The sequence below is a fragment of the Oryzias latipes genome, chromosome 19 (genome assembly GCF_002234675.1).
Source record: "Oryzias latipes chromosome 19, ASM223467v1".
Classification (NCBI taxonomy): domain Eukaryota; kingdom Metazoa; phylum Chordata; class Actinopteri; order Beloniformes; family Adrianichthyidae; genus Oryzias; species Oryzias latipes.
In genome coordinates, this window is record NC_019877.2 from 18,239,430 (window position 1) to 18,251,162 (window position 11,733).

Here is an 11,733-nt window from a genome sequence, read left to right on the forward strand (position 1 = left end):
ACACCTCAATTAAAAATGTAATATTGGAGAAAAGACTTACATGACAGAATTAATGTCAGCTATAATTATCATCGTTTGATATTTATTTCCAAAGGTAAAACACTGGATGTTATGTCTAAACGATCTTTGCTTCTGATCATCCAAAGTATTGTTTCCTTTTAATTACCTCAAAACCTGAATGAAATAGTGACTAAGACCATAAGTGTGTAAGGTTGTGTCTGTGTCCACCGGCTTTCTGCAATCAAAGATCGAACTTTTGTCAAATTCCTAAATATCTTTCAAATGCAACCATGCACAGTGGATAACAACAACTTTGCCTGTTGCTCCACACATTTGTATCCCTTGTGCTATCCTAGGCACTTTACCATTGGGAGTTGGGTCATCTAGACCCACAAGACAGTGCGCTGAACCTTTTTTCTTCAATGATTTGTGAACCTCACTGGTGTCCATGGATTACATGAAATCTTTCCACCTTTATCCACCTTTGTCATGGTAGGGAGAACACATCAATGTAAGGGTGGGGTCATCTAAGATAGCACTAGGGCATCTTTGATGCTTTAGTTTGTTCGGCTCCACACTTATAGATGGGCATAACTGCAGTAGGAGGGGGATGCTCTGACCCTAAACCCAGCTCTGGAGCCGTAAATATAATGAGATCTTCGTGACACATCAAATTGAAGCCTTTATTTACACTCATAAATCCAGGACTAAGATACTTTTGAGGTTTTCTGGCCTTTTTGTTCGCAGAATAGGAGGAAGGCTTAAGGATGACAAGACACGGAAGGTGTCAACCTTTTCCATGGTGAAGTTTTGTTCTTGACCAAAATTTAAAAACAGGAGAGACAAAAAGGGTTAGAAGTGATAGCTGTGAATCCTTCAATTGCTAACCTTGCTTTCCACGTCTTTTTCAACTCAAGTAGGAATAAGGAGAAGTTTAAGAACTGATTCGGACTGTGCTGGAGCTTTTGCACACTGCATATTTCTTACTTACTTTCAAACTTGACAGTTTCAAGCCTCTTCAAACATTCAAAACTTTTCCAGAAGTTTGTGCAACATTCTCGCTTTACCAATTCAGCATCACGTCTAAACTGTCACTAACTTAACATTTTCCTACATGTAGTCGTTTCGTGTTGCAGCCCAGTGAGACATCAACTTTTGACCTTTCGTACATAAAGGAATGGTATTTTGAAAGCATGAATCACTCATTTGAATTCCTGGTACTTTTAAACTGAAAAAGTAAAATCCAAACTTCTTTAACTCCCACATTTTTAGAGCAAAAGAAGAAAATATGACTATTTGATAACAGTTTGTTTTAAGATCAGCTGCTATTTCAGGGAGTTTGCAGAGACTTTTTTAGAGTTTCTTATGACAACAATGTTGATTTACTACATCACTGGGTTAAACGGTCTTTCAAGTGGAAAAGCATGTATCATAATTGTAAAGGTCGTGACATGCAACGTGGAAAATGGTAATGAGGCCGTCAAAAGAGGTGTATTTAAGTAAATGGCGCAATGGGAACAAAGCTGTTGACAGTTTAAAAGCAGGCTAAAGAATGAGACTCCGAGTTTCACTTACAGATCCACATTCCAGTACTTAATCACTGCTTTTGTTACACAAAAGACACCGCATGGTTTTGCCCCACTGTGCATAATTAACTCAGAGCTCTCACACCCAATCTATCTTTTTGCTGGTAGACATATTATTTACAGTATGATTGAGCAGGCTGGCCTGGAATGGAGGCTTTGATTTTCCCAAGCGGCATCTTATCGCAGCCTCTGCATTCTCCAGGACTGAATCGCAATCGGACCTTCAGGCATAGAGCTGCATCTTTCCGCTTGCTTTTCTTAACGATACAGTTGACACCTGCTGCCCCCCCCAAAAGGAAATAACAAAAAAGAAAAAGAAAAAGAAAGACAGACACATGCTCTGAGGACAGTGAGTGACTCATCTTTTTTGTGTGAACAGACAGTCAAAAGAAAAAGAAATCCTCTCACAAAAGGTGAGCGGCTTAGGTGCAGGAAGTTAAACACAATGCTCCGTACGGAACGTTGTGGACCATGGTGAATGTGCGCATGCAAAGAAAAAAGCAAGGCTTATGAGAGGCAATATTAAAAAAGCCAGCAAGTGTAAAGACAAAGTGAAGACACCAGATTTCTGGTCTGGAGAAGCTGCTTTGCCTAAAAATATCAAAAGAAGAAACATTTAATGAATCGTTCTAGAAAACGTTGAAAAAGCTTTAAAGTCCCACTCTAATCTATTTTAAAAATGTTCCCAGTGTTCTTTTAATTATAATTATTCCGTTTTTAGCCTAATTTTCAAAACTTGTGTTGTTTTCACCTCTGAGTTGTGGGCAAGACCATTGGCGGGGAGTAAGCCTGCACTCCTTTCCCATCATCGCTTTATTTATCCTCTCTCTAACTTACAGCCCCTTGCAACCCCAATCTAAAATTACTGGTGCAACAAAAATGGCGAGCAATAATGGAGCTATCCAGCTGTAAAGTTTTGAGCCAGATGCCAGCTCAGACAAAAGAAAATGCTCCTGATTTAGATAAAGAAACACTCAGAAATGCAGTTTAAGTTTAATTTTCTTTATATATGTTCTCTACCATGAGAAATGCTACAAAAACGTGTTAAAAACACCTTTTTGGGTTAGGAAATGGTTTATTTCAAGCAATCAAAGTGAGTATAATGCACAAAACAATACAATCAACGGAGTTTTACATCCATACAAAGATGTATCAAACATAGGATAATTAGTCATTAAATCATAGTTGCTCGAAAGGGATTGGAAGGAAGCAAATTTATATATTCCCACCCCTGTTCTATTAACCATTTTGTTAACATGAATAATCATTATCCAGTTTATAACTTCACAACTTTCATCAGAGTTTGTCTGAAACAGTGAAACAACCTTTTTTTCTTTTTGCTACAGATGTTCCTGGATGTCCCTCCATGTACCACCACAATGAGAGCTACCCAAACCCCCAACACAGCAATGAAGGTAATTTTCACATTTCACATCCAGTCAGTTCTCTATTTCCGAATAGGAAATCTAGTGATCATTTCAGGTTTATCTACGTTTAGCTTTTCAGGTTTAAACTCTGTGGTCATTGGCTAACCCATGTAGACTGTCCCTGTTTTTATTGGCCAACTAGCTGTGTGTCTGTTTTCATTTGCCTCACCCCTACCTCAAAAATCCCTGAATAAACATAACACCTGGAAAACGCTCACGAGTTGCCCAGTATAAAAAAGAAAACAACCCCTCCCTTTGCTTCCTTTATTTTTATTGCAGCATTTTTGGTCTTTGAGATTTCTTGTCCATCATATTTGGAAACTTTTAAAGCCAAAACCTTCGAGTAATTTAACTCTGACATCCACTCTACTGTTACTGGAGATGTTATTTTTAGAAGCGTCAAAGTAGATCAGTGCTATTCATGCATGAACGTATATTTGTATTAGGTTGGGAAGCTTGGCACAGATCCTACATGTACTAACCCAGCTCTCCCCTCGTCTCTCAGGGTATCTGTTTGAAAGTGACTCCCGTGTGGTACCGGAGAAGTTTGAAGGTAAGCCCGCCTACCCAGAATCCCTCTGCATCTGCACACTTTTACTTTACTTTACTTTAAAGTGTAAGTCGCAGCAGCCAAAAATAAGGAAGATAAAATCATATGTAAATCGCATTGGAGTATAATGCTACGTTCACACCGGGCTTGGAGACGAGCAACAGTTTCCAATGAAAAGTCTATGTCAATACACGCAGATGCACATTTCAGGCTTCCACGTTTAAAACTCTTGCATTCACACGTCACAACACAAGTTTGAAGTTCTTTTGCAGACTCTACTGAAAGTTAAACCAGTTGAACTTGGACCAATCAGGGACTCGGATTTGGTGCATGGTTAGCTAACTTTTCCGAACATGGAAGTACCAACTTTTTTAAAATCTATCATGAATGAAAATTATTAATTTTGGTTTATGCCCGGCCAAAACTATATGACACCAAGTCTTTTATATGTCGGAATAGAGCTGTTAAAGAAAAAGCCTGGAGTAAGATTTGCGGGAGTTGCACCTTTTTGACATTTGACAAATATTCTGATAACCGCTAACAAATCAACTAAACTCTTTATATCATTTTAAATCACAACATTCGTAGAATTCCACATCCTTTTTGTCGTGGAGAGGGTGGCAGCGGTTCTTCTTCTGCATTGCTTTCAGTAGCAAATACTGATAAAAACACCTACAGTGCCCTCTAGAGGTTGTTCCTGTTAAGTTTATAAAAATCACATATAAGTTGCACTCCTCTGCAAACTATGCAAAAAAAGTGACTTACAGTACAGACCAAAGGTTTGGACACACCTTCTCATTCAAAGAGTTTTCTTTATTTTCATGACTATGAAAATTTTAGAGTCACACTGAAGGCATCAACACTGTTAATTGACACATAACAGAAAAGTGTGAAACAACTGAAAATATGTCATATTGTAGGTTCTTCACAGTAACCACCTTTTGATTTGATTACTACTTTGCACACTCTTGGTATTCTCTTGATGAGCTTCAAGAGTGTTACCTGAAATGTTTGTCACTTCACAGTTGTTCCCTGTCAGGTTCAATACGAGTGATTGCTTGCCTTATAAATGGGGTTGGGACCATCAATTGTGTTGTGCAGAAGTCAGGTGGATACACAGCTGATAGTCCTACTGAATAGACTGTTAGAATTTGTATTATGGCAAGAAAAAACCAGCTAAATACAGAAAAACGAGTGGCCATCATTACTTTAAGAAATGAAGGCCAGTTGGTCCAAAAAATTGGGAAAACTTTGAAATTGTCCCCAAGTGCAGTCACAAAAACCATCAAGCGCTACAAAGAAGTCATGAAAATAAAAAAAACTCTTTGAATGAGAAGGTATGTCCAAACCTTTGGTCTGTACTGTATACTCCGAAAAATATGGTACTCAAAGCAGTCCTTACAGATGACCGGGTCCCAGAGACAAGTATCATACCATCTTAAGACCTGTCAACTGGATGAATGAGAACCTTCACAGACAAATCTTTAGACCTGGTACGGACCTTGTCCACCTTTAAACCCAGGTTTCTGTGCACCAGGAATCTGTGCTTGTTGTTTTGTCTTCAAGCATTCTTGTTATGTGGGTCACAAAGGAAATCAGTTTCCCATGGTGCAGCTGCAGGAGGTTGAATGAGGAGCCTGAAGTGACGGCTCTGGTTCATCCAGTGAATTGTTTTGTGAAAGATGTCAGCAGTAACTCAAGCCGTGCTCCTCGTGTTCCCAAGAATGTGTACTACATATCCAATGACTGCTAAACAACAAACATGAGCTGATGTTGTTCAGTTGCTTAATGCTGTTTTTCATTTGTCTCTTTTTATGGTAATGTTCAATCTTTGGTTTATCGCCATGGAGATCTATTTGTCTTTAAGAAACACTTGTGTCTCAAATCAGCTCGAATGCGTTAATGGGTTAGTCATCTTTTGTGCGGGTTTGAAACATAAAAAGTGCATATAATGTAATGTAATGAATAAATCTTAATAGTTCCACACATTTATATGCTAAATGTACATGAAGTAGCAAAAGGTAGTTCTCATAGATTTGTCGAAATACTTTGGTTTTCACTCATCCCTGTGTCCCTTGTCCAGGTGAGGTCAAACAGGAGGGCGGTGGTGTTTTCCGCGAGGGGACACCGTACCAGCGCCGTGGCTCCTTGCAGCTCTGGCAGTTTCTAGTGGCTCTTCTGGATGACCCAGGCAATGCCCACTTCATTGCCTGGACCGGCCGCGGCATGGAGTTCAAGCTCATTGAACCGGAGGAGGTAAGTCTCAACTCTAAAACTTTTTTCACAGACAGAATTCCTGAACCAGGACTACCATCTGACTTACTCTGGAACCTTGCCAGGATAAACACTATGAGCAAATAGTCCCTACTACAACATGAACCAACTCAAGCTGAAAGACCTTCATGTTGACCAACTGTATTACCAAAAATCCCCTCTCAAGGCCCGATTTGTACTTCATAGCATTTTGTGATCGCTCGGGTTGCATTGGTTGCAAAGTGAAAGACATCGTCCTAATCACTGCGCAATGTGACACAAGCTGATGACATCATCCATGATTGGAATTTTACGCCTGTACTACATGTGCATATTATGCCATTTAACTTGTACTTATTTTGAGCAGTCAAAAGACGCGGTGGCGGAGCAAATTCGGTCCAGAAACTTGCAATTTCCATGTCACAGGATTTCAAAGAGAAGGTCGCTTTTACTCCATTCTTAATACAAGAGGGGTGTTACTTAATTTAATTCTGACTCAATTCCAAAAGAATACACATATTTTCACTGCATAGTTACTTTCTAATGCAACCGTAACTTCAGCTTTAGTTGATAAAGAGATGGAGCAGGTGGCAAATAATTTGAATGTAACTTTTTTTTCATTGTATAGTTATTTGGTATGTTGAAGCTGATAAAATACAAGAACAAAAAAACAGATCTACCATCTATCAACCTTATCAACGTATTTATATAGAGGAAGGCATCTTCAAGAAAAACTTTCCATATAAAAAAAAGCTTTATGTTAAAAACAGAAACTCTAAGATCCCTGCAGTATATATCACTATAAATAAAATACTAAACCACTGAAACGCTGCAGACAATAATGTCGTCAGGCTTGAAAACTATAAACACCACTCAGAAGTTAGCCGCAGTTATTGCGGAGACTCGCATGCAAAACAGCCCAACCTTTGTATATCATAGACCACACGATTGAGGTGGGGATGAGATACGATTGATGCGCTGGCCAATGGAAGAAGAAAAATACGGCGATAAATGAAACATGGTAAAAACACTTTCACGATGCACAGATCACCCAACAACTGACTAATTACTGGACTAATAACAGGAGTACGTATTTGGATCTATTGATCAATCAATAACCAATTTAGGCAAGACAAAAGGGCAAAATCTAAAGGCCTGTTCACACCGGGACGAATTTCGCCGGCGATTTTAGCCGACGTTTAACGCCTCGTGACTAAACAAAGGGCACCAATGAGAGTGTGCACACCGACGCGAAAAAACGCCACGCGTCAAAGCGTCAAAAAAAAAAAACGCCTCGGGTTCGTTTTTTTTTTTTTGGCGCCTCGCGTCGAAATCTATTCGACCAATGAGAATGGCGCTTTTGCACACGTGTCTGGAGCTTCTGAAGTTACAGTAAAACACAACTTAGGGGCGCTCAAACACAAAACTGCCTTGCTAACAACACATACCAGCGAAGAAGATAGACGTCAAGTAGCGTCTACACTGCCGCGAAGAAATAATGACGGACATTCTAAAATATCCCCGAACCAAGCACCAGTTGGAGCTACTGGTGCTTGAAATATTCAAGTTTTCTTTGTTTGATTCTGACAAGCGCGTAAATACTTGCCCTCTTCTTCTGAGTGAAAAGCGACTTTAAGAAGCGTAAAGTTGCGCAGCGCCACCTTGTGTACAGGAGTATTTCTGTTTACATTAAGCGCCATCTAATGTCAGGGAATGAAATTGCATCTTCGCTCGGCTCATCGTCAGCGAAAATCGCCTAGGTGTGAACACAAAAAACGTGGCGAAAAACGCTGGCGAATAACGCCTGGCGAATATTCGTCCCGGTGTGTACGGGCCTTAATGTTGTAATTAAAAAAACTGCTTGAAAAATGGGGAATACACAACATTTGAAACAAATTATATCATGACATACTGATTACAGACAATCCCTTGTTAAAACTAGCTTTAATTATGCTTAAAGTTTCATCAAACTGCAATCAAGGCTGGTGAAGGTGGTTTTTCCTGAGTCTGATGTAAACTGGAGCCACAGGTCTTCAGGTATGGATTCAGAGGTGTTTTGTTTTGACAATCTACAAAGATGTGGCAACCTCATCATAAAACTCCAAAAGATTTGAATAGCTCCAAAAGAAATCTATTATTTTAGATTTAGTATAAAAAAATACTGGCTTGGCCTTTTGCTTAATTTCAGTGAAAATATGTCTTACAAAAGCTAAATCTGGAAGGTAAATCTTATCAGATCTGTATGTAAACATTTCCACACAGTGGGTGGATCTCAAAGGAAATCAACCAAGTTCTCCTCTGAGTGACTTTATTGCTGCTTTAGTGTCTCTCCCCTTATTGTTTGATCCACCTTCCATTACTCCTCTATTCATTATTTAACACATGAAATGCTGAATTGATAAATGAAAGACTTCATAGAACTCCCCCCCCCCCCCCCCCCCCGCCCAAACCTGCCACTGCACACTCTCACCTGCCTGCATGAGACATTCTCTCAATGTTTAAGTCTGCAGTTTGATTGGCTGTGTCAGACGCCGTCCATTTAGGTGAGGTTTAATACAGCAGGTCCATATTGTGTTCTCCATTATCTTTTTACAGAACATTAAAAATGGATGGCCTGAAAGTCATATAAGAGCAATTAGAACTGAGAGCGCACTCAGAGACCAAACTGTGGTGCTGGCTGTGCAGCCATAGTGGGATTCATGCTGTCTTCCTGAGTCATGACTCTCAACAGTTGTAACCCCCCCCCCCCAAAAAAAGAGAGGTTTGTCAACGTAAAAATCCATCACTGCTGCAATATGTTTGGGTGTACACCCCCCCCCCCCCCCCCCCCCCCCCCCCCATCTTACCTGGATGTGAGAGGTTTCACTCCTCTGTCCGAGGTGGGACTTGGTTCAATTTAAAGCCAGAGCTGTATTTCACCAACAACCAGCCGTGACTCCTGTTTATCTGCAAACACTGAGGGACTCTGGTTGCATTCAAGTGGTAATGGGTGACATAAAAAATAAGTGAATCCACATGTGAAGTCCCTCCCTGGCCTCAGCATGTTGACACATATAAAGATTAACATGGGGGAAAACCTTATTTGTGTTTGAGGACCCCTAGTGGCCACAGCCTTGAATTGCAAACACTTTTCTCTCTTTTTTGTTTGTTTTTTACTCCAGCTCTGACAGTGTTTACTCCAAATAATATTAGTTGTCATTCAAAATATTTGAAACAATCACTACTTTCTATGGCTAAAGCATTATAATGTTTTCTTTGCACAGGTTGCCAGGCTCTGGGGCATGCAGAAGAACCGTCCAGCCATGAATTATGACAAACTCAGTCGCTCTCTGCGCTATTATTACGAGAAGGGAATCATGCAAAAGGTAAAAAACACACATCTAATGTTCGGACTTATAAATCCTAGGATTTCAACGCCTCCTTTCTTAACAGTTTATGTCATGCAGCTCGTAAATATTTGTATTACAGCTTTACAAATGAGTTATCAAGCATTAATACCAGCGTTTGTCTTAAACCTTTGTTTTAAAAAACGTTATTTTCAAAAATGTTCTTTAAAACTTTTCAGAAACTTCAGTCGTGATTGTATGTTAATCTTAAAAAATGTGTGATTAATAATAAGAAAATAATATACATTTCTAAAGGTGCATTCACACTGGCAGGTGTGATTCACACCAGGGTTTGCAGGCTGGAAAGTCTGCTTCTTTTGGCAGGTGTGAAAGGTCATCTGAGCTCTGGTGCGGATCAAATGTATCCAAATATGTGCCACTGAGAGAGCTTGGTTAATGTCAGGGGCTTCCAAAGTGTGGAAGTGAAGTAAAGGGAGTAAATGATGTAAGCATCGTGTATCACAAGGAGTGAAATAAACTTCTCACAGCGAAAACTGTCCAAAAATAGCGCCCCCAACTGAGCAGCAATTGGAGCGGATAATTCCTAAAAGTTTGGTCCTTTTCAGTGACCAAAGAAGACCATATCTGAAAGTAAACAAAAGTAGACAAACGTTTAAAATTTATCTGTTTTTAGTGTGAAAGCAGGTGGGCCTTATAGGGCCTTATTGTTTGATTTTTTCCCCTTTTTTCTTACTTATGAGAAGCCAACCTAGCTTTTCCTGTAAGGTTTAGGGGATTTTTTCCCCACAGTCTCATTTTTGTTCAGAAATATTATTGTGGAGCCTTAGCATCCACAATAATAAAATAATAAAATAAAAAATATATATCCTTATCAAAGACCAACTTTCATCAGAAGAGTGTGTAAATGCACACTCTTCAGTTTTAGTAATGATTTCAATCATGTTTCATCTAAATTCCTTTTCTGGTTAATGACTCATTTCGATAATCTTTTAAACTATTGTAAAAGCGTTCCCAGTGGTCTTTTAATTATGATTATGCTGTTTTTAGTCAAAATCCAAATACCTTGGAAATGCAGAGTTTCTGCAGAGCAGTGGCAGTTCATTAGAAATTTACCTCTGACTTGTGGGCTTAATTTTGTTTATATGTCCCTCACGTGAAAAATGCTACAAAAACGTTCAAAATACTGTTTTCAGCAATGATAAAAAAAACTATTTTAAAGCGTTATCCATAATCCTCCCATAAAATATGTTAATAAAGTAGTACTTTAAAATAACACAAAAATAATTAAACAAATAGGACTGTTACTTCATTTCAAAGCTAATTATATAATTTGTAAACTACATAAAATGATGGCGATCCATTTGAAAATTGAGAAAAACTGGATAAGTAAAAAACTAAGATAAGTGGTCTGTTGTAGTACTTCACTGCTAGGCTTAACATGTTTCTAGCTGTGAATGCAAGACATTTAGTAGTTTTTTTGTAGAAAAGAGTTGTCCAAAGTGAATCCTTCAGATTCAGACTTTGTCTCTTGGTCTTCATAGGTGGCAGGGGAGCGCTACGTTTACAAGTTTGTGTGCGAGCCTGAGGCTCTCATCTCCATGGCCTTCCCTGACAATCAGCGGCCCAGCCTGAAGGCCGAGTTTGAGCGATACGTCAACGAGGAGGACACGGTGCCGCTGTCACACCTGGATGAGGGAGTGACCTACCCCCCGGAGCAAGCCCCTCCAAATGTGGGCCCCCAGCCCTACTCCAAAGGCTATATGTACTAAAGCCAACCACCTCTCACCTGCCCCCCCACCCCCCAACGTCAGACATCCTCCAGCCGTTCCAACCCACCATCCATCTTACACAAACCCAGCGTCCCCCCTTGCACATGTCCTCCCCGCCCACTTGTACATAAGGCTATGGTGATTTTGTTTTTAAATTAATCTCATTAGGGATCTTTTTGTTTTTAAGAGCTGCATTCCTCTCACATCAGAGGCCTACTCAATACTTAAACATGAATGTGTTTGAAGAGGTTGCTTAATAATAAAGATCCATAATAATAATACTCAAACTGGAGTCCAGAATTTTCATTTTTTTGTAAGTTCTTTTAACTTGCCTGTGGTTTTAAAATTTCGATAATGACATCTAACAAAAATCAATAAACCTTTGTACATGTGGTACATTAGTGTCTCCAATGATTAATGTTTGCCTTAGGAGTTTAAATTTAATTATTAAATTTAGTCTATATCTGATTATTATGCTGAAAATGTAAATAAAATAAAATTAAGAACTGTAGCAATATATCTTCACTGTTGCTGGGTGTCGTTTCTGGATTAGACTATCCAAAAACAAAATTATGTTCCATAAAGGTCAATCTTCCAAATATAGATTTAACCCTTGTGCTATCCTAGGCACTTTAACATTTCGAGTTGGGTCTATCTTAGATGACCCACACCCTTACATTGAAGTGTTATCCTACCATGACAAAGGTGACCCAACTCCCAATGTTAGGCAGTTAGGCAGTGCCTAGGATAGCACAAGGTTTACACTTATCCATATAGACCAAAACAATTATTTTTTAAGCA

At 39.3% G+C, this 11,733-nt stretch overlaps 1 protein-coding gene across 1 annotated transcript in view; it reads left to right on the forward strand.

Annotated features, from left to right (window-relative positions):
• etv4 (ETS variant 4) overlaps nt 1–11,219 on the forward strand; it is a 38,839-nt gene extending 27,620 nt beyond the window's left edge. Inside the window, exons 8-12 of the mRNA XM_004080637.3 lie at nt 2,933–3,001; nt 3,519–3,566; nt 5,647–5,819; nt 9,080–9,181; nt 10,705–11,219. Of these exons, the coding sequence (XP_004080685.1) occupies nt 2,933–3,001; nt 3,519–3,566; nt 5,647–5,819; nt 9,080–9,181; nt 10,705–10,932 (620 nt within the window). The 3' untranslated portion in view covers nt 10,933–11,219. The remainder of the gene's footprint in view (nt 1–2,932; nt 3,002–3,518; nt 3,567–5,646; nt 5,820–9,079; nt 9,182–10,704) is intronic.
• Nucleotides 11,220–11,733: the final 514 nt, after the last annotated feature.